Source organism: Agelaius phoeniceus, chromosome 11 (assembly GCF_051311805.1).
Source record: "Agelaius phoeniceus isolate bAgePho1 chromosome 11, bAgePho1.hap1, whole genome shotgun sequence".
Classification (NCBI taxonomy): Eukaryota; Metazoa; Chordata; class Aves; order Passeriformes; family Icteridae; genus Agelaius; species Agelaius phoeniceus.
The window spans coordinates 15,880,971-15,904,608 of NC_135275.1; the positions used below are offsets into that span (position 1 = coordinate 15,880,971).

The 23,638-nt window shown below is 42.8% G+C and overlaps 1 protein-coding gene across 1 annotated transcript in view; it reads left to right on the forward strand.

Annotated features, from left to right (window-relative positions):
* The window catches only part of PTPRG (protein tyrosine phosphatase receptor type G), a 394,652-nt gene that overhangs the window by 365,565 nt on the left and 5,449 nt on the right, over positions 1–23,638 (forward strand). Inside the window, exons 16-28 of the mRNA XM_077184351.1 lie at positions 8,183–8,279; positions 9,874–9,956; positions 10,184–10,318; positions 10,959–11,093; positions 11,497–11,669; positions 12,804–12,939; positions 13,284–13,430; positions 15,287–15,380; positions 16,648–16,724; positions 17,152–17,280; positions 19,096–19,242; positions 19,972–20,114; positions 23,137–23,272. Coding sequence (XP_077040466.1) covers positions 8,183–8,279; positions 9,874–9,956; positions 10,184–10,318; positions 10,959–11,093; positions 11,497–11,669; positions 12,804–12,939; positions 13,284–13,430; positions 15,287–15,380; positions 16,648–16,724; positions 17,152–17,280; positions 19,096–19,242; positions 19,972–20,114; positions 23,137–23,272 — 1,632 coding nt within the window. The remainder of the gene's footprint in view (positions 1–8,182; positions 8,280–9,873; positions 9,957–10,183; positions 10,319–10,958; positions 11,094–11,496; positions 11,670–12,803; positions 12,940–13,283; positions 13,431–15,286; positions 15,381–16,647; positions 16,725–17,151; positions 17,281–19,095; positions 19,243–19,971; positions 20,115–23,136; positions 23,273–23,638) is intronic.

A 23,638-nucleotide genomic window follows, 5' to 3' on the forward strand; every position in this document is an offset into this window, starting at 1 on the left:
GTGCTGTGCTGTGGCAGCTAGTTGGAGAGAGCTTTGGCCAATTAGGCCCATTCTGGGGAGCACAGGGTCCCCTCCAAAGAGAAGTTAAACTCCGACTGCACTGCGTGCACCAAATTCTATTCTCCGTGCTGGCTTAAAACTTGGAGTGTCTGCTTTGAAGTCAGGATAGCTACTCCAGATTCATTTCTCCATAGCTGAGGGCTCAGCTTCCTAAATGTAAATGAAATCTCCTGCTGGAGTAAGGAGTAGCAATAGGAACAAGGTGATCTCTGTTTGGGATGAACCTCCCAGCTCCCCTTCAGTGCTGGTGTTCTGCCCTGCTGAGGCCTCGTGGGCCTGATTTGAACCAGGATTTTTCACAGAACCTATATGTAAAATGTTTCTCAAGTGCCCAAACTGACTCAGAGGTCAGAGCCCCAGCTTGGGCAGTGGCTGAGGGACAGTGGACCCAAGGTTACATTTATTCAGTAGCTGTTGGAGTGGCTGCAGTGCAGCTTCTCACATCCAGTCAGATCCATGGTCCATGTGCTGGAGTTGCATCTGCCAGCTATGAGGAAGAGTTAGCTAATGCTTTATGGAGAAATAATAAGATCTCAGCTAAAACAGATCATGCAGGGCTGCTAGCCTTAGGTGGAAGGCACCACAGCCATATCGTGCCTTCATGCCTGTGGAACTTTTGAAAAGAGGTGATGGATTCTGCAGTCATACAAAAAAATACAGCTAAAGGGGGAAGAAAAGAGGATGGTGAGGAGATGCTGAAATAATGTGATCAATACTGCAGAATAAATAAAGGCAGCCACTGCATGAGATTTTGTTTAGAAAAAGAAAGAAATTGATCAAAAATCTCCTCAGAAATTTCTGTGGCAGGAGGTTTAAGGTAGAAGCTGCAAAAGGAAAGACTAAGCTAGGCACACACATACACTACCCAATGTGGAAGGTGAACATCCTCCACTTGTTTGTTGCTAGATTTTGGTGTCACTTCCTGTGTTTTTGGCAGCATATTTAGGGCTGTGTTAGGTTGGTTTTTACAGGAAGATTCCTTTAAAAGTAAATTGTGTGAATACTCCCTCCTCCTCTTAAATTGAGCTGTAATTACAGCTAAATATTTTGTGAATGTGCTTAGGAAGCATTTTTTGTGCAGAGGAAAAAAGGACTTTGAACTCACAAATCTTCCCTTGGAAAGTACATCTGAAATGAATCCTTATTCCCTTTGGGTAATCGTAGTGCAAGTAGCCAGCTTTATTGTCTGATGATAGCTGGGCTTTCTTGTATATGGAGAATTTTAAAGATTTCCTTTGAGTCCTGTGTATTTTCAATTTTTGATATAAACTGGAAATACAGAACCCAATTTAATACTGAGAAACAAATAGCTTTTTAAAATAAAGATCCTGCATCAACAGTGCTGGTCTCTGACATAACTCTTTGTATTCAGCCTTGGAGTTGTTCAGTAGTAGACTAAAAACATTCAGGGGAGGTTTTTGCTTGCTCTCAGGTGGCTCCAGCACTGTCTTGCTGTGGTGTACAGGATGAGGTACCACACTTGTACAGGGGCACTGGGGCAGGAGCTCAGGGCAAGACTGAACAGAGACTGAAAGGCTTCCTGAGCCACAGATTATATCTGTTCCTTGTCTAGCCAGAGATTTTCGTGGCATCATTACATTTAACAGTCTTTGACAGACCTTTCTTCAATAAATTTCTAATTGTCTCTTGAACCCTTTTAGGCTTCTGGTGTCCAAAGCATCCCATGGCAATGAATTCTATAATTTGTTCCACAAGAACAGACTTCCTTTTGCTTTTAATTCATATTGAATAACTTCTTTTGGTGCCTTCTACTTTTTGCATTACAAAGTGCATCCCTGTTTACTCACATGATCCTGTCTGCCTTTATAATCCATTTTTAATCCCTTAATAATCCATTTTTAAATCTGAAGAAATCTAAATTATTCACTTCATTTTTTGGGGGAAGCCACTCCAGACTTGCAATGAATTGTCCCTTCTGTACCTTTTTATCTTCCTTTACCATAACCTTGTCAAGATGGGAAGACCTCAGCTGTACACAGAATATGGCAGGTGGTTTTAATGCAGAGTTCAGTGATATTTTCAGTTTTCTATTACTTTTCTCCTTCCTAGAATAGTATTTGGTTTTTAAAAACTACTGAGCACTCAGCTGACACCTCCAGAAAACTACTGAGTGTGACCCCAAGGCCTCATCACTGTATGGCAATAGCAAATTGGGAACCTGCCAGCATGTATGTATAGTTAGGGTTGTTTTTCTCCAAGTACATCACTTGGCATTTATCAACATTGAATTTCATTTGCCATTTTGTCACTCGGCCACTCAGTGCTGTGAGATTGTTCAGCTTCCCTTCACAAATAGCTTTCATTCTAATTATCCTGAATAATTTGGTATTGTAAACACACTTTGTCTCCTCTGCAGTCCACTTATGAATAGGTGAGGTCCCAAAAGGTCCCACCAGTGAAAGTTGAACACTGGAAATTCCTGGGCAGGTGAGTCCCACCTCTACCCTGGTAGTGCACAAAGGAGAGTTTTCTTTTTGCTCCAAAACCAGAACAGGTTTTTAAGTAATATTTTCTGAGAGGCCTTTTCACACATTCTGGAAAGTGATATGCTGCTCTCTTTTAGGCAGCCTGTAAACTTCTTCAGGGACCTCTCCCCAATGTGTTCAAGGCATTCACTCGCTCTGCTCCTCAACTGTGGAGTCTTGCAGTTTGCCCCACAGAGAAGTCAAATATAGTGGGCTGCCTATAACCCCTTCTGGATCTCAATTTAAAAACTGATGTCACATTTGTCATCCTCTATTCCCCTGATAGCCTGACTATATAGGACATGTGCCCTCCAAATTCCTGTATCAAAAAGAGTGTGAAGTGCCACCTCCCACAGCAGAGCTTTTCACTCCCTCCCCCTGGCCGGTTACTGGAATAACACAGTAAGTTTTTTTGAGTAATCATGTCCTTTTGCTCTAAGAAAGGAACACTAAGCCAAGAAATCACCTTCCATCCCCAAAGCTAACTGTGAATTTTTACAGTTTAATGCAGCATTTGGATTTCTGAGCTCAGGGAGTTTTACTTCCCTCCTCTGTAATTCTGGAGTGGGCTGGTCAGTGCTGCTGCAGGAGCAGTTAGAGAGGGGAATGCAATCTCTGCAGACCTCTCCTGCCTGTGGCCGTGTGAGCACAATGATTCATTGCCAATTTGGAGTCTGAACAGGCTCGCTGAACTCAGAGGCAGGCTGTCTAGCTCCCTCATCACATAAATTGAAAATATCTTTATACTCCAGTGGCACCTTCTTCTAAATGGCCTGAAATGTAAGAAAATAACATAAATCTATATTTCCAGCCATGTGGCAGGGATTTGCTAATGTTATTCTCATGGTTGCTGCTGCTCAGGGCAGGGGTCACTGGCTCTTTTTAACTGGGGACCTCAGAACATTAGCAGTGGGCTGCATTGAAAACAGATAATGCTGCACTTTGTACACTTCTTGAGATACTAAAAACCCAGTGCAGTTATCCAGGCATCCCTTACAGATTAGACACAGCTCACACCAGGCACATGCTTATAGCTGCATCTATACCAAGGAATTTGGCAGCAGAAAGATGCCATTTCAAAAGCATGCTGCTAGCAGGCAATACTGCATTGGGAATGTTTTATAACCTGGCCCAAAATTGCCTTAATTAGAGGTATTCTCATCCTTGGCATTGCTGTACTGGAACCAGAGGGAAGCAGCACTGTGAAGCTGGAGGAGGAAGGATTGCTGCAGAACAGGGCCTTCCTGGAGTTCTCAGTTCTTATCTCAGTGCTTCACCTACCCTGAGAAATTGGCATTGTGAATTAAGAGATGAAGAGAAGCAGTAAAAGAAGTTCAGATATCTGGGGTTTCTATCACTAACCACAGCACCACAGCCATTCCCAAGGGTTGTGCCTGGAAGATCCCCTTGGATGAGCCATTGGCTGGGCAAGGCAAGGTTTTGGTCAGACTCTGACACCTCTGCCCCACCATCCTTTCCTCTCTCATGCATTTTGCAGGAGTTTTTAGCTGTCTATTGATGTTATTCCTGTGTTGAGTCCTTTTGGTTTGTTTATTTTCACCTCTTTCTAGGCTGTCCCCAAGTCACCTCTCTCTCTCGTGCTGTTGGAGAGTTTATACCAGTGCTAAATTATTACAGAAATCTACACTGTTCCTGGGGGATATCTTCAAATACTATCTGCAGTCTCTGTTGGTATGCTGTCTTCATGTTTGCTGTGATAAAACAAACAGAAAGAGCACTACCACAGAATTCTTGTAATTTGGGATTAAAATAATAGATCAAAACTGATATTGGGGGTGGATGCTTCCATGCTGAAAAATACCAAGGTTAATATCAAAATACAGCTATGGATCTTCTCAGGTTTAGTTGCTCAGATGAGGGTCCTTTCTTTGCTGTGACTCCTCATTGCTATTCATAGGCTTTTACAGTTCAGCCCCTGCCAGGACATCAGCCTGAAGTAATGGGAAACAGCAGCAGCAGTGCTTTGTAAGGCCAAATCAAGAGACCGAGTTCCTGCTCAGCCACTGTAGCAAAAAATCCTGCTCAGAACCTTCTACTGCCAGCAAGACACTGGAGCAGTTTGATTTTACACTTAAATGGAAATTCTTTGAAGTTTAGAAGAAACTAATCAGTAACTTGTTTCAGAAAGGCAATTAAAATGGGTCGTTAAACCTGGGTGTATCAAATTCCAATTAGCATTAGCATGGACAATATAATTAAAAGGTAAATTAGCCATAATAGCATAGACTAAAACACTTCTTACAGTAACTAACAGTCAATTGAAACCATGTACTTTGGTTTCTAGGGTTGTCAATGATTAAGTTGAAAGGACAGAATAAAGCCTGTATCCATTCATCCTGGGACAGTAATGTGTTCTGGGAAGTTAAACATGAGGAGCAGCAGTGTGCAAGCCAGCCATCATTAAAATCAGTGGAGGAGACTAAGCAGGATCAAGGAAAGCCAAAGGAAATATTCTAGAGATGAAAAGTTTATGGATGAATTATGAATGTGGTGATACAAACACTATGGGTCCTACTCCAAGGTGCCAGTAAGAGTTTTGTGCCTGCTGGGAGAGGACTTTGTTTAGGCTGAGCTGCAGTGAGCAGCCCTGACCTGGTGACCTGCCTGCAAACGTGGGTTTTAGTAGTAATGCAATCATGGTGATGTTTTTAGTGCAACTGAAGGACTTGGTAGCCAGTAAGGTTTAGAAATCCCAGGGTGTTCATTGCATAAGCAACAGAAAATGCTGGGAAAGTAAATATGTGATATACATAAATGTGGTAAAATGGCATAATTAAGATGGGGACTTTTGGAGACTTTCTCCAGGGTGTTATTTATTAACACTGGGGTGTCCTCTTCTGCCAAGGGGTAAATAATACTCTGGACAGAGGCACAGATAACAGACTGCAGCTGGTCTTGTCTCCTTGCAGCCTTCTTTGCATTGATGAAAGGCAACCAGCCCAGCTTTAATAGCAGAGGAATGTGAAGTTATGCCTTACTGGCTGCTGGGGGGAGCCTGTGGTTTAGTAATTTGCTGTTAGGATTTGGAGAGATGAGCCTCAGAGGGTAGGAGAGCGTGGACACCCACCCTCTGCTCTCAACCCCATCTGGGTTTTGGCACAGCCAAACCCAGGCCAGGGTGGAGCTGGAGGATGTGCTCAGTCCCCTTCTCATTGACAGCTTCAGTGTCCCAAAGCCTTGGCTGTGTCCTGAACTGGAGGGGAGGGATGAAGACTTCAAGAAGACAAAAATAGCTGAGGTATATTGGCAAGGGGGAAGCTTTTCTGTAACAGTCTCCTTTTGCTATGCTTCTGCATTGTGAAGATATAGGAATCCACCATTACAACAGCTTTCCAGAGTATTAAAAACCATTTAGAATGCTATGTGTTAAGAAAAGCCATTTTCAGATCATCAGCTCTCACAGCATCAGACCTCTTTTTCCACTGCTGTGTTTTTCACCATCTTAGCTTAATCTTCCTCTTCTATTAACGTTATATTGGCCAGCTGGGAACATGTACAGCTGAGGAAACAGTCACCATCAACATAAAAAGGTTAATTAAAATGATTAACCTCCCCAACAATTCCCTTATGGAAAAATCCTATAGAATTTAATAGAAAATGATACATTTACTATGTAGTATTTAAACTGTCAGAGAAAATTCCTTAGCAGGGAGGTAATTCCCTATTAAATTCTATAACTTCTCAGAGTATTCTCCACAGAACCTTATTGGATTAATCTGTATTAAATTCTACAGCATTTGGCATAAATTTTTCAATGCCAATAGCTTCCAAAAAAATTTTATAGTGATGCAGGGATGTAGGGTTTGATGTGAGGCTTTTCAGAAGCAGACAGGGTATTTTTTAGGAGTGACCAGTAACAGTACAGCAGTGATGCTGTATGATTTCTAAATGAAAATATAGATAAAGCAAAATTACATTAAATCAAGCTAACATGTAAATATCGCTGCTCTTCCAGCCATGACAGGCTGAACTGATCCTGCCTGTTGTGTTATCTGAAATCCCTTGCTTACTGGAGCTGACAGGCAGAATTAGGGGAAGAGCACACTTTAATATGGGTTTTTTTGTTCTATAGAAGTGGAACTATGAAAATTCCATTAGGGCCAGCTGAGAGTTTTGCTTGATTCATCTTTGTCTTTGCTCAGCTCATCTCCTTGAGCACAGTATGTTTCTCCCTGTGGAGGGTTGGGAAGAGAGAGAGAAGCAATTGTTATTTGAGAGTGTCACATGGATATAAAAGCTATAAAACATACAAGGTTTTAGTATACTTTGCACTTTTAAAATGTAAATGTTGGGGAAGATATCAAAATTGCTATGCAAGTCCTTGGTGAAATGTCTGCATAATGCTGAACTCCTACATCTGCTGTTTGTATAGCATTTCTTGTGATAATTTTTCTCTGTCACTTAGCTCGTGATCTTTGTAGCAGCTGTGAGCTCCTAATGACTTTGCCTCTTAGGTTCTATACTGTTATTTTTAAAGTCTGAAGTACAAAGTAATTTGGCACTTCCTCACATATCCTGGGGGGAAATTGGTTCTGTTTGGTGCAATTTCTGAGAGTCACAAAAGATTTGAATAAATATAATTTCTTCCACAACTTCGTAAACTTCAAATTTTAATTTTTTTTTTAAAAATATGTCTTTAAATGAAGAATATTTATGCTAGTGATAAAAAGAGTGTTCTCTTTTTCAGAAGGATTATGGTTAAACAGATACTAAAAAGGTGTATCTTGGAACTGAAAAGACTCCTGAGTGCTTCACTTTGTAGGGCAGTCTCTGAAGGGTGTAGCTCTCTAGGAGAGTGGCTGCTTCACTTTAGTGCCAAAAAAAGGACCCTCCATTTCCTCATTTCAACAGCTCTGTATTCTGTTGTTGAACAGAGGAAGGGGTGGGTTAAGAACTTAAAAATTCCAAGGGAATTGGATATTTAACCTACAGCCCCAGCTAGACAGACATCTGCATCTCTGGCTTCATGAGCGCCCTCTGCTTTGTAAATGCACATGGATGCAACCTTCTCTTCACTGGATCAGGGCTGTTAATCAGCATCCAGGCAGTGGTATTTAAAGCCCTCATTGTTATCTTCAGAGATCTCTTTTATTTATGCTTTACAAAAGGCATCTCTCTGCAGAGAACTAGCAAAAGGTCAGTGCCAAACTTAAATGTCAGAAACCCCATTTTGAGAGGTTATAAGCAGATAAGTTGTCCAGCCATCCAAAGTCTTCTGTTGAAATGGTTTTTGTTCTTAGTTTGTTACACTGCAACGCATCTGAGGGACCCTATCTTAGCTCCCCAAGGAGGGAGAGAGTGAGGCATGGCAGGAGATGCAGAAGGTGATGGACTGGTGGTCAGAGGGGACAGCTGGGTGCTCAGGGTGCTCTCAGCTGGGTGCTCAGGGTGCTCATCTGTCCCCAAGCCTGTGGAGAGGAGCATGACCAGGGACAGCTGACACAGCTTAGTGTGAGACCACAACATACAGGACAATACTGAAGGACTCTGTGTTTAACCCAGCATCTAAAATATTGATACTTTGAACATGGTTTCTATGAGCTGTTCCAAAAGGAGAGAAAGCTCAGGTTTTTTTGGACTGACAAATTTCCCATGTGAATAATCTTTCTGCCTAGGAAGTGCAGCGCTGTACGGCTGACATGAACATCACTGCAGAGCATTCCAACCACCCCGACAACAAGCACAAGAACAGATACATCAACATCCTGGCCTGTAAGTAAGCACTGGCCTAAGCACAATGAATAACCCAAGAGGGCACTCTCCTCTTGCAGGGTGTGTGTGTGTGACTAGGACAGGCAGGTGGCCCAGGGTACATTATTACATAGGGTGTAATAAATATGTGAAAGTGTGCCTGGGAGATCCTTTCCCTGTTAAAGGCAGTGAATGTTTTCACTTCTCTGGGGCCAGGATTTCACTCCAGCTTTTGTTTTGAAATGTTTCACAGTTTGAATGTCCAAGCATAGTTGTAGAAGTTTGGTATGAAATTTTGCAGAGGAATAACTGGGATAAATGGATGATCAAAGCTCTCCTGCCTGCTAATGCCTGAAAACTGGCCTAGGGGAAGTGCATGGAGGAGCAAAGAGTTTTACTGATGATTCCTGGGATTACCCTACAGTCCCAAAGGTGCTAAATCTTACACAGTGTATCTGCTGTATTTCAAACTGCTTTAGCTCTGTGTAGGATTTGGACAAATAGTGATCTTTGTAGCACAGAGCAGGCTTTGCCTGTATCCCTCTGAGAACTGCAAATCTGGACTCTGCTCTAGAATGCAAATTATCTGGAATGGAAGTGCAGTAACTTCTTCCCTGTTGTTCTCTTATGTGGAATGGATGGCGGATGCAACTGTCACTGTGGTTTAGGAACAGACATGGAGAGCCCACTGGTAAAAAGTTCACAATGTTCATAAACATTGCAGTAAATCTTGAATGCTTTTGATGGCATAGGAAGGAAATGCATGCCTCTAACAGATTTTCAGTAGTAATCAAGGTACTGGTTGAGGACCAATTCCCAGTCCTGTGAAAGACTTGCTGTGTGGCCTTGGGCAGAGGCATTCATTGAGCTTGTCCCAGCTCTGATTTTAGACATAGAAATCTCATCTCTCTAGGTACAGAGATATGACATTGAAGGAGAATTGAAGCAGGCATTTCAGTCCTCCAGATTATCACTGGAGGATCCTCTCTCTCCATTGGTCCTCAAGGAAGGCAAATGAAACCAGTCTTTATGGTTGAAGTTGGCTCACATGTCTCATCTCTGCCAGTGCTTCTGCCTAGGAGCAGGACTATGATTTTTTTTCCTGCTTTAAGGTGGAGTCAAGCATTTGAGTGAAACAAAAAGAGGAGCTAAAGATCACAGCCTCAAGTCTGTCCTCATGGTGTGATGATGGTGGTGAAGGAGTGAGGACATTCACTGAGCTCCCAGAGCCAGCAGAGCTGTCTGAGCCCAGCACTGAGGGGCGGATAATGAGCTGAGCCAAGCAGAAGCAGCGTTTCACAGCCCTGTGGGGTGCCCTGGCTCTTTGAATCTCACTACCCTGAGTGATGTAGATGATTCTAGAAATTGTGCTCCTGAGGCTCCAGTGCCCTTTAAAGAGAAGCTGTCCCAGCATGAACCACGTCCTTTAAGGGATGTGAAGGCTGCAAACCTGCACATGAGCACACGACCAAGAACAGATACTCCCATCTCCCTCTTGACTCCAGTCCAAGGCCAGTCTCTTCTGTGTATTAGTAAGGGCAGCCCTGATACCCAGGAAATGCAGTTCTGCAGCATGTTTCCCTAATGTTTCTCTGCTCTGTTTTTTATCCTGCAGATGATCACAGCAGGGTGAAGCTAAGGCCTTTACCAGGGAAAGATTCTAAGCACAGTGACTACATTAATGCTAATTATGTCGATGTAAGTTGTTTTAATGGTTTTTATCTGCTCTACCTTTGAATCCTTCCACAGGAAGGAAGTATTGTCACTTGTGATGAGATTGTATTTTCCAAGTTCACCTGATAATTTTGCTATAAATTCCTCACTGTTCTGAATTAGAAAAGCACCTTTCTTGTTACCTCTAAAATATTAATTTTTCTGCCATGATACTGCTTTCATCTCACTTGGCATTATGGTTTTCTTTGAAGGGTTACAACAAAGCAAAAGCCTACATTGCTACCCAGGGACCTTTAAAGTCTACCTTTGAAGATTTCTGGAGGATGATTTGGGAACAAAATACAGGAATCATTGTCATGATCACGAACCTTGTTGAAAAAGGAAGAGTAAGAGATTTTCTCCTTTATTAGCAGTTGCTCCTTAACACTTCCCCAAATCACCTGGGCAGAATTTGTTTTAAATGGCTTGGGGTGATATGTACTGGTGCATAACACATAAGTAACACAACACAGGGACACATCCTATTGTATTTGTGGGGTGCCCAATGAAGGAAGGAATGATGACTCTAACTCCATGTTCTCAGAAGGCTAATTTATTATTTTATGACACTATAATATAGTAAAGAATGCAATACTAAACTATACTAAAAATACAGAAAGATGCTAAAAGATAATAATGAAAACTCCTGATTCTCTCCAGAGTCCCGACACAGCTTAGCCCCAATTGGCCAATGAGTGAAAACAATTCACACCAGAAACTAATGAAACAATCACCCGTGGATAAACTATCTCCAAACACATTCCACATGTGAGCAAAACAAAGGAGAAGCAAATGAGATACAATTGTTTTCCTTTTTCTCTGAGGCTTCTCAGCTTCCCAGGAGAAAAATCCTGGGCGAAGCGATTTTTCTGAAAATGTGAACACCACAACATCCTGAGCCATGATTTTTTTTCAAAAAGCTCTAGACACAATTAAAAGCAGCAGCTCAGGCCCTTACCCAACTCACCCATCTGTGTCTGTGTTCAGAGGAAGTGTGATCAGTACTGGCCCACAGAGAACAGCGAGGAGTACGGCAACATCATCGTCACGCTCAAGAGCACAAACGTCCACGCCTGCTACACCGTGCGCCGCTTCACCGTCAGGAACACCAAGATGAAAAAGGTGAGCCAAAACTTCACTGCTCCCATCCAGGCATCTTCTGGCTTGGGTAGGATGCAAGGCACACCAGAGCAAAACTCAACATTTGTATAGGCAGCCTGGAGAGGCAGGTGGGTGGGAAATAAGTAAGTAAAGACAGGATTACAAGGAACATGTTGCTAAGGTTTAGCCTGTATTTCTTCTTCTCAAGTGCACTGCAGCTTTGGTGTCCTTGTAATTGCTGTTATTACCTCTTCCCACATATATTTTTCCTCAAACTCTGTCTCCACCCATCAGCAGGCAGAGCTGCAGGTTTCTTCTCTCAGAGTCCAGCACTTTTGCAGCTGAGCAAGCCAGAAGGGACTGACGATATTTTTATGCTTCTTTTCCCTCCTCTCTCTCGTCTGTGCGCCCCGTTGGTACCCAGGGTCAGAAGGGGAACCCCAAAGGGCGGCAGAACGAGAGGACTGTCATTCAGTACCACTACACCCAGTGGCCTGACATGGGCGTGCCCGAGTACGCCCTGCCCGTGCTCACCTTCGTCAGGAGATCCTCGGCAGCCAGAGCCCCGGACATGGGACCAGTGGTGGTGCACTGCAGGTATGGTGCCTGTGACCAGCCACCCAAGGCAAGCACAGACAGAGCACAGTGTGTGCCCTTCGTGCCACCTAACACAAACACTGCAGGTTACTAACACAGCAGCAGTGTGTCAGCCCATGGGGTGCGGGTAGACACGAGCTCTACTTTGCCTGCCTCTTAAAACAGCCCCAAAGCAAAAGCTTCCCAGCTGATCCAGGGTTTTGCTATAGCCATGATCCTGAACTTCTGAACTACATTGCACTGGAATTGGAAAGCTCCTTGGTCAAAGGTTGTTTGTAGCCTGCCAGTTCTGTGCATGGACAGGGCAGGATCACCTCTGCTGGGAACCAGCACGGACACCTGGGAATGCAATTGCCAATGAACCACACTCACCCTCACCAGCCCTTGCAGTCACAGCAATAGATCAGTCAATATACTGGTTTAGGGATGTGGTGTTCATCACTGTGTGTGAGGGGGCTGCACAGCACTGTATCAAGGAGGAGAGGATGATGGGGGTTACAGTTCCTTCCTCAGCAGAAATGGAGATCTTTGAAGAGCTCCCATCTTTCTTGGGCCCAGGACTGCCCTCATTCACTGTAAGGAGTTCTGGCTTCACAGGATTAGCCCCCTTTTATACCTTCCCAAAGTGCTGGTACCACTTTCATTTCCAGCCCCACTGTGCAGCTTAAATTTACCTCAAGGTTGAAGGCAGCCAGAGCCATCTCACAGCCTGGAGTGACCTTGGCAATGCAGCATAGCAGCAGCTTGGCAAAGGGTGGACCTCTGTATGGCTTCATCCAGCCAACACCAGTAACTGCAGCAGTGGAAACAGGAGCCAAGTGTGAACAGCCAGAGTGTAAAGTCCAGGACCACAGCAGCCTTATCCTCTTGCTGCTGGCACAGGTGTGATGGCTTGTATTGTGTTCAGCCTCCTCTTGAAGCACAGAAATACCCACGGAAGGGAGGAATTATATACCTGGTAATACTTCCAGAAACCCAAAATATTTTGCTGGGAAACTTCAATGGTTGAAGCTAGGAGGAAAAGGGAAGCCCATGAACAGGAATATGTGTATATTTGCTTAGTTTTGTTCTAGCTACTTCTGCATTTGCTTTCATCTGTCTATATTTCGTGGGTTTCTCTTATGTTCTCTGTAGTGCTGGTGTTGGCAGAACTGGTACCTACATTGTGATAGACAGTATGCTGCAGCAGATAAAAGACAAAAGCACAGTTAATGTCCTGGGTTTCCTGAAACATATCAGGACGCAGCGCAACTACCTCGTCCAGACAGAGGTAAAAAATGCACTGGGGTTGAATTCAAAGCCTTGTTCGTTTTTGCATTGTAATCAAAAAGAGAGTAGATTTTTCCAATTACTTCCCTGTAAAAATTGATTATACTACTAATATTTTTCTGCACTGGAATATCTCTCTCTTTTTAGACCAGAAACTTCAGATTTTGGTTTTGGCTTATTCAGAGTTGTATGTGCTACATTTATAAATATTTATTCTGAATTTGGCAGTATTTGCATGAGAGGCTTGTTTTGCACACCCTTTCCTTTAATGTGCACTGCTCCTCAGACAAAGACATCCATTTGAGTTATTTCAAATGTCCACCTGACATGCTGATGTTTTTCTAGGAGCAGTACATTTTTATTCATGATGCCTTGTTGGAAGCCATCCTTGGGAAGGAGACTGAAGTGTCTGCAAACCAGCTGCACAGTTATGTTAACAGCATCCTCATTCCTGGCATAGGGGGGAAGACACGGCTAGAAAAGCAGTTCAAGGTAAGGCTAAAGCACTGCCATCCAGAGGCACCTTATGTTCCTACCCCTTTTATATGGCCTGTCTTCACTGTCCATTGTCATGGCTAAGGAACCAAACCAGAGAACTTGACCAGCACAGCACAACATCTTGAGAGGTTCAGTCCTATAGAGCCCTAGCTGCACTGCTGGAAATCAGTGCTCATGCTCTTCAGTCAGAGGGAGAAGAGGGACAGGGACACTGGCTGGGACTGTGCTGCTGGTCTCCCTGTCCCCAAAGGGCCTTGGATGTTCCCAAGTCTGTGGTTAGCTTGGCTGGAAGTCTTCCCCCAAACTGTGGCTCTCATGCATACAAATATGGGGAAAGACAAGGGATGAGGTTCTTTGCACCACCTACTATTTCATCAGTGTAGATAAGGAATTACAAATATTTTAAGACCAGGAAACACAATATGCCTTTCTCATTGCTAATCATGATGCTTGTTGTGTTTTCTGCTATGCCATAGCTGCTTCCTTCATGGTCAAAGTAATTTCTTTTTCCCAGATCTCTTATTTGAAACCTGAGATTTTCTGACTGCACTTTATTTGAATACATTGTAAAATATTTTGTGAGAGTTTGTATCATAAGGAGACACATGACATCTGTTTCCACAGCTAAACTCACTCAGTTAATAACTACCCAATAACTACCCAAGGAACTGAAGCTGTTAAATTACACCAGGTGCAAAGCTATTCAAAAAATGAATTGGAATTCACTTGTAGGAATCTCAGTATTTCTCCATCAGTCAAGACATTCCAGATGCTTAATTACTAAATTAAAGGAACAAGTACAAGAGCATGCACGCCTACAGAAAATGCAGGAGGAGGCAGAGATTTGTTGTTTTAAAAAGTGTTGCACTTTTACAAACAATCCTAAATTATATGTATAAATTATATGTTTTCTGATGACTCGTGCCAAAGTTTAAAAACCCTAAGTGCCATTTTCAGAAATTACTTTCTCTGACAACATTCCACAGTTATTTAGAATCCCCATAACTTCTAATGGGGCTTATGCCAGTGCACAGATGAGTTGAGTGCTATCTTGTTTAGAGTGCATTTCAAACTGGGATGTGACCAGCAACAATTATTAGATCTTTCTCTTGTTTCTGTTGCTGCCACAGAGCTGGCAGAAAATAACTTGTGCTCATGCCCCAGTAGAGCAATTTACATTCAACCATCTTAGAGTGAAATGACACTGAGTATCAAGGTGTGAGTGCAGGAGATGTGAAAGCCACCTTTGCTCTCTTTGCTCTGGCAGTTTCCCCATGTACTGGGGGAGTATTCAAATACAAATCTGCCTTTCTTTGTGCCTCTAGGCAGCCCAGAATGAACATGGCAGACCAGAGAATGTAGCCCATGGCCTCAGATCTCAGATGCCAGTGTGGTTCCTTTGGGAACTGGGGTTCCCCAAAGGCCTGGCAGAAAGAGACATTCTTCAGGAATGATCTGGCTATTATTTTGGGAAAAAAATAGAATGCAATATTAAAATTTTGTTGCTCTGTTTTGCTAGCTTTTATTCCTCAAGCCCTGCTTCTAACTAAACGTATCTGAAATTCTGTGAAATATATTCTCAAAGATAATAAAACATACTGTTCTGTGAAAATACATTTTGATGGAACTTCAGATGCAGGATGTTGCAAAGCTGAGAGCTGCAGAGATCTTTTTATCTATTAAACATGTTGTATGAAAAGGATGATTTCCATTGGAAACTTGAGTACTTTAAACAAGTTTTAACAATGCAGTTTATTCTTCAACTAATGCATCTTTGCAGGAGTTGGCAAAGAAACCTTTCTTCATTTAGAGCGCTCTGAGGGCTGACTTGCTACTTTATTCTCTTTCAGCTGGTTACACAGTGTAATGCAAAATACGTGGAATGCTTCAGTGCTCAGAAGGACTGCAACAAAGAGAAGAACAGGAACTCATCAGTTGTGCCCTGTAAGATCACATCTTTGGTTTGATTACTGCCTAGCATAACTTTTTGTACCGAATTCTCCCGGTGTTATGCATGAAAAGACATAGCCACTAGGAAGGGGAAATGTAATCTTTTGTTCAGCCCAAGCTGTCTTGTCTTTCAGTATTACCCTGATGAAACAGAACAAAAGGAAATAGTTGCAGTGTCAGCCAGATATACTGTCCAAGTGAAATGTTAATTTGAAGTGCTTCAGAATTTGAATAATTAGATAGGGGATAAATCTATGGAATACTGAGAGATTACTTTGATACCAGCTCCCAGCTCTGGTGAGATCTCCCAGAGTGATTGGCACCAGTTGTTTGTAATTCAGCTACTGCACTGGTTTCTCTGTGTGAGCCATCCCAGATTTAAGGGTATTTAGTGCCTGAGGACACAGTTTCACAGTCATTAAAATGGAATCTGTGTGTGGCTGTCAAGCAATATGAACTTGCACCAGACCAAGCATGGGCACAATGTCATCCCCATCACATAATCCAGAGTACAGGACACAGAGGACAGATGATAGCCAAGCTAGCCAAGAGTAATAGTGGCACAGATACAGTCCATCATGAAGTTTGTTAATAAAAGGGGAAGTCATCAGAATACATGAAAACAGATGGGAACACACCAGAAATAGGCTGTGTGATTTGGCCCTTTGTGTCATGCAGCTGCACTGATTTCAGTTTGGCTTTTGGGGGCTGCCAGAGGGTTTGAGGGTGATGTTGAACCCAGCCCTCAAACACAGGGAAGCGTGGATCTGCAGAGGAGCACCCACTTCTGGGAGGTTCCCCATTAGGGAAGATGTTTGTCTCTGGAGGTTCTCTCACCCTGTGAAAGATGGCAGTGCTGCAGAGTGGTAGGGAAAACAAAATAAATCAGCTGGGTTTGTGTGCTGCTGGAGACAAATGGAGCACTACACTCAAGAATTACCCAAAATCCCCTGTTATCACTGCATATACTGTTATTTGGTAATTCAGCCTGCTGTGAAAATCTTTGCTATAGTAAAATTTGATTCCTGAAATTACTTTGTCCTTGTGGGAATATTGTGCAACATTCTCTTTTATATCCTGTGTTAGCAGGCAGTGCTTTAATGCAGTTAAAGTGCTGGCCTGCTCCTGTGGGAGATGGGAGCTGCACACTGTTTGCTTTGTTAACGGCTGAGAAATTCTTACTTTCTGCATTGTGCCATGATCAAACTTTGATCTTTTTTTTCTCTGTGTTTGTTTTTTTTTTTTTTTCTTAATGTTATAGCTGAGCGTGCTAGAGTGGGCTTGGCACCACTGCCTGGAATGAAGGGAACAGATTACATTAATGCCTCTTATATCATGGTGAGGAAGCCAACACCTAATTACAAAGTAAAATCAATTCTAAGGTGCTAAATACCAGATGCCTATAATTGTCTTAATTCTGTATGTAATGGCTGTGTATTAACAGATGAGATTTTAACACCTTCCCCATAATGTAAAGCTATTAACCGTGTTTTATTAAAGATTTTTGCCTAAAAAAATTAATTACAAGATGCATTTAGATGGAATGCGTATTTCTGTGAGATACAGTCAAATAGATACTGGGATTTAAAGTAAATTAAAGCAGTAGGGACTCTGTAGAATTGAAATGGAGTTAAGAAAACATAGTCTGTGTGAAAATATTGTGGTGTGAAATGAAATAGGGTCATTACATGTCCCCAGCAATTAAATCAATGCTTTAAAAGTATGGGAGGCAGTAAGTAACTGTGTGTTTGTTTTGCTGCCAAAGGGCTACTACAGGAGTAACGAGTTCATCATAACCCAACATCCACTGCCACATACAACTAAAGATTTCTGGCGAATGATCTGGGACCACAATGCACAGATCATCGTCATGCTGCCAGACAACCAGAGCCTGGTGAGTTCCTGTGTCTCTCCCTGCACGGTGCCACTGGCACAGCCCAGCTGGGCACAGCACAGGGTCAGTCAGCAAAGCCAATTTTTGAGCCACCTACTCAAACTTTGCCATAAGCTGGTTACAAACAAGATAAGTTCGATGATGTAGGGGCTGTTCTTATGCTGTTGCTTTTGCACTCACCTGTGGACATCCAGGGCTGGGGGGACCCCAGTGCTCACAGATAGCACAGCACGCCAGTGCTGTCAGCATCTGCAAGGCTCCTGGGGGCTGCCTGGCAGGGTGCAAGCACTGAGAGTATGGAGAGGCTGGGGTTATGGGTAAGGACTTTGAGAGGAGCAGAAATGCAAGGTAGGGACAGGAGGATAATTGCTGTGAGCTTAAGCCTCAGGCCGTGCAAGAGGAGGAGTGCAAGGCTCCACATGCCATTTTTAATGAAAGTAAAAAGCAAACAAGTATGTTAATTTAAGTGGAAATAATGAGTCAGACAGAGAGATAGAATAAGGAGACACAGGTGAAGTGCTAATCACTACTTCCAGATTTACTAGCACGTCTCAAGAGGGCGTGTTGAAAAGGATTAGGAACTAATCGGTTCGTTTCTTCATGCACGCATCACTGAGGTGAACAGACAATTGTAGCTGAAAGTGGAAGAGAAACCACCTTCATTACAGCAGGAAAATAGCAGTCATGAGGGGCTGCTAAAGAGGCAGCAGTCAATATGCTGCTTGTGTGTGGGGATGAAAGGGAGTGCAGCACTGCAAGGAGTGCTCAGAGACATTCAATCAGATCAGAAAGTGCTTATGAAATAAAAGTATTTCAGGTGGAAATGAAGAGGTTGATCTTGTCTTCACATGTACATGAAATAGCTCTGCAGAACTGCAGTGATCAAAGGGTAAAGGTGGAATGCTGGGCTCAGCCACAGTGCTTTCACCCCTGAGTGAGAGATGGGATGTCCAGAGACATGGGTTGGCTCTGTGCATGTGACCAGGGCAACTTCTGTGCTCATGCTGCAAGGACATAGACCTTGGAAGCCAGGAGAAGAAACAGACTTTGCATGTAGGTGGTGACAGACCATAATTTCCTTTTTCTGCAGCACATTAGGAATTCACAGTTATTTTTTAAAGAAGGGCTTTCACAGCTGTTTTAAGGAACAGCTTTGACTTACATCCTACCAGTAGGCTACTTCAGCACTCAACTTCTTCCAGCCTTCCCAGTCTCACTGAGGCTTTACAGTGTCCTTTCAGTAGAGGTGTTTTGCTGGAGAACTTGCATTAAGTTTAGCCAGTGTTTTTTCAAGGCTAAGAATATTTGGGGTTTTCTCTTCCTCTTCACTCCTCTGCTCACTCCTAAAAATTCAAGCCCTACGTAAGTATCCATCAATCTCCTACCTAGGCCTGATCCTCAGACCTTGAATTTTGGATTAGATCACAATAAACACAAATTAAAAATAACAAGTCATTAATTTTTAAAGGTCAATGAGTTTTTTCTAAACAAATATCTGACTTTCAAACAGAACTGTGTAGGCAGGAGGTCATAAAGCCAGGGATACAATACAAAGGTTAAGTATGAGTGAGCTAAGATAACCATTTCCCTATGAAACCAATTAAAAAGCAGATGTTACCTGTTTGAACACACAAAGGGAGGATCTGGCAGGTTTACTGCCTACTCTAATAGTAAATTTGTTTTAGACAGAAGTGTTTTTTAAAGGTCAGTTCCTGATCATCTCTATTTATCAAAGCAATTTTTTGATCCACTGGATTTTTCAGTTACACCCAGGTATCTGAAAGGCTGCAGTAGTGTGTTCTTTCATTTCTCCAGGCAGAAGATGAGTTTGTGTACTGGCCAAGTCGTGAGGAATCCATGAACTGTGAGGCCTTTACTGTGACCCTTATCAGCAAAGACAGACTGTGCCTCTCTAATGAAGAGCAAATTATCATCCATGACTTTATCCTTGAAGCTACCCAGGTAAAGTAAACCTTCAGATGTGAGTCTTAGCTTTTCACCAAAATTATACTGATGCTATTTAAATACAGAAGAAGAAGAGTTCAGAAAATTTTTGAAAAGGATTTACTTGTAAATGCATGTGGATGCATGTTGCTCTCAGGGGAAGGATATTCTCATTGGCTCCTTCTCCCTCTCACATCTTCCACTTCCAGGTAGATTCCTGTAGCTAGTAAGGCTAGTATTAACTGTCTTGCTTGAAAGTGAAGACATACGATTTTACCAAGGTGTATTGTCCTATTTCTGCTTACAAAATTTAGCATTTATGGTTTAATTGTTTGGGGGTCTTAACTAATCATAAAAATGTAAGCATGTTTCTTTTGAATTATAAACCTGCTTCTAGTTTGTTATCTGGATTGCAGCTGGACTTTGCTGCAAGTCATTTGTTTGCAAGCCCATTTAAATTTGACTTGCTTGCTCTTGCTTGACTTTTGAGCCATAAGGACTCTGAGAGAGGTTTGCTATGAGCCCTGAATTCAAAGACCAAATCTTTTATTGATTAAACATTCTGTCAAACTTGCATTATTTTAGGGTGTTCGCTGTTACAGCGATGCTGGAGCTGTGTGTCCTCTGTCTATGTAAACTGTTTGGAAGAAGAGAGTTTCCCTCCAGTTTGCAGTGAGGCTCTTTGCTCTCTGTCCCTGGGGGGTGGCTGGGAAGGGGAGCTAATGCCAGGCTGGTTTGTCATTGCAGGATGACTACGTGCTGGAAGTCCGCCACTTTCAGTGTCCCAAATGGCCAAACCCTGACGCTCCCATAAGCAGTACCTTTGAACTTATCAATGTAATCAAGGAAGAGGCCTTAACAAGGGATGGCCCCACCATAGTTCATGATGAGTATGTCATCACTTTTCTCCCATTTGTGTGCAGATGTACACTCAGCTGAAAGACACTTGTTGGGACTCATGTCTGTTTCTGCATGGAATACACAGGGTTTAATAGTCCAGGAGGAGGGGGGTTTAGTAATCCAGGGAACAGATTAAGAATGTGTCAACTTCCAAGGATGAGTTTTCACTGGGCATCTGAGGCCAAATACATTTTGCTTAGTGTATTTTTTGTGTTGGTTATAATCTTATGTTCTTCTGCTCCTGGAAATATCCCAAGCAAATCCTGCAACCTGTTTCAGAAGCCAGCAGAACTTTGATTTAGATAAGGCTCTAAGCAGCCTAATCTGGGCTGATGGAAAAAACTTTCAAAACAGCCCAGGCTCCTGTCTACCAGCTCAGGTTTCATGTGCCATGTAAGACAGAACAAGCTTGGCTCAGCTGTGTCTCATGATGAGCAGAAATATCCTGTGACAAAGGGCCCAGGTCTTCTAAAAGCAGATTTATTCTTCCTCTTTTTGCTTCCCAAAAAATATTCCAAGGAGCCCATAGAAGGCCAAGTGGGAGGGAGGGGGCCCACTGACTCCAGGCCAGCATGCCCCAACACTTGCCTCTTTTGTAGCACATGGTGAGCATTGTCTCACCAGCTATGCTTGAACACCCAGTTATAAAGAGTGCTAAATACTGCATTGCATATTATTACTTGCACACATTATGGAGCTGCAGAATACCATTACAGTGAGGCTGGAGCCTGAGTCTGACCTGATTTCCTTGGAGGGAAAGAGCATTCCTGGAGTCATTCTGTGCTTAAAACCCCAAGGAAGCCCAACTTCTGACACTGCTCATGCTGTCCTAAGAGCGAGCACCAAGTTAGCACAAACTCCTGCTCCACCTGCAGCCCCCTGCACTGCAGCCTTTGCCACAGAACAGAATCAGTGGGAAGGTTCTGGGAATCTTTGCAACAGCCTCACTGCCACGTTCTGGTGTGTCAGTGGTCAGAGCAGGCACTGTGCTGGGGTCCCAGGAGGACATTGATACCCACTGGTGCTGCCAGAGCTTTCCCTGCAGACCCAGGTGTTGCTGCTGCTGCAGGTTTTCCCCAACTGACTCCTGCAAATGGTGCCCTGGGCTGCAGCAGGTAGTTTTTCTCCCACCACCTCCTCCTGCCTTGCTTATGCAGACTTTAAGCTCTGCTGCCTTTCACCAGCACTGATTAATTCCATGCTGGTTTTAATATTCATGCTTTGGGTAGTCTGAAGTGAAGTTTTGCTGCTCTTGCAGTATTTAAGATTATGTTTTACAAAATTAGAAACGTTATTGATTTGGGCATTTCATTGCTAGATGAAAAAAGAAAATCAAAATTGCATTCCAAGCAATGCTGAGTCATTCTTTCTGTACATTGCTTTTTTGGTTTATTTGTCATATTCAATGATTTTATCTTTACGCCTAATACATAATGTGGATTCTGCTTTTAATTGGAGTCTAAGGAAATGTAGCTGAAAATGAAAATTTCCCTTTGCTACATGCAACAGCTATATCACATAATCTACTAATAATTACAACTGCAGATTAATTCCAAATATATGAATTTGCAGATAACTAAATTTATGTGGTATTTAGGAAGTACATGGTGGGATGAACTTGCTAACATTTTTAAAAGTTCAGAAATTCCAACTTGAGACAGTTGTCAAGATTTTTAAATGTAACTGCCCAAGTGTAGGCAACTATGTAAAGATCTGCTGCATAATTTTCTGCAAGAAAAGCCTTCAGATTGTTGGGATCTGGAAATTACCAGCCCAAGTGAAAATTATGCTATTACACCCTCAGAAGGATTTAGTTCTGTCCTGTCAAGTACATGCACTGGGCACTTTGTCCACTGTCCCTGTAGATGAGTCACAGCCATCTGTTTGGTGCTGCTGCTTCTCCTCTAGACCTTACATCCAGTAGAGCACATCCACTGTGATCTGAGTTCTCTTTCCCATTTCTAGGTAAACTGAGCTTGAGTTTGCAAAAATCATATAAAATTAAGTCAGCAGATGTCTTGATTTCCATGGGAATGCTGTACAAATCCTAGTGGTAATTTTGCAGTACAAGATGGTATTGCAGCATTTGCTGATTATTTCAGTTTTCATCTAAAGCTCTCAAAGTGGCTTAGAGAGCAGGTCAGCACTGATGACCCCATTTACCAGTGGGAACATTTAAACACAGACTTTGTCAGAGTCACAGAGCAGACCCTTTGCATAGCCAGGACAGAATTTCAGTCTCCTGAGTACTGAGAGAGCAGAGTGGAGGCTCCTCAGAAGCTGTTGGGTGGGGTCCTTCATCTGTGCCTCACACCTGCACCTACAGCCTGAGCACACCCAGGCTTGCAGCAGTGAGGTTTCTACCTGACCAGTATCTCAAGGAAATCTCAAGGACTGATGTGTGCTCCTGAGGAATAACTGCTGCTTGGGATTTTATTACAGGACAACACAGCTCAACTCTTCAAAATCTGTAATGTCTCCTGGGTGCCTGGCTCAGGGATGTTGCCTTTACTGATGAATCAGACCTAGGCAGGACTTTGAGATGTGCCCCAATTACTTGTGAGCCCCACAGAGCTGTGTTCATTTTCTGCAATTGTCAGATGTGGAGGTAGAGGCAAAGTCTCATTTCTTTCTAATCACTCATGTTTTGCTTGAGCTCCCACTAATGAATTTAAAATACACTCCACTGTAATGCAGATGCTCTCAGCCCATGTGGTGTGGGAGAGCTGATTTCAGTGTTATGGTCTCCAGGCTGGGTATTTTGGAATGGCTCATGTTCTGCTGCTGATACAGTTCTGTGTTTAATAGAGCAGATACCTGGGATTACTGGTGTACCATCAAATTTCTTCTATGAACTAAAATGACAAAAAATTAGCCACTCTAAAACAAGCATTGAGTAAATACAAAGAGGAACTACAGTAATGAAATAAGATTATAACAACACTTTCATGACTCTGTGTCAGTGCCCTGGTGTGTTTCTGAGTAACCCTTCCTTTTGGTGTGGTTTTCCAGGTATGGAGCTGTGTCAGCAGGAACTCTCTGTGCCCTTACCACTCTGTCTCAGCAGCTGGAGAATGAAAATGCTGTCGATGTGTTCCAGGTGGCAAAGATGATAAATCTTATGCGGCCTGGAGTATTTACAGACATTGTAAGTCTTTTTGAATGGGCTATAAATAGATGGTTTACAAGGTTTTCATCTGAGACCAAAAGCATGAACTAAAACATACATTGTGTATGTTATCAAGTCCCACAGCATCTGCTACCAAGCAGAATTTGCATTTGAACTTTTTTTGTGTAGTTGTCATTTTTTTTTAACCTCAAAGCCACACTATAAGTCTCTGATTTGCACTTAAACTTATTTCTCATACTTTGGAGGGAAGCATCATACAGGCAAGTCCTAGCACAGAAGGACCTTTCAGCTTGTCACCATCTGCCTGCCAGCCCTGTGAGCTAAGCTGTGCTCTTTAGATCTGGCACATTGTGATTTGAAGGGGTGCTCAGGGCAGGTGAAGCT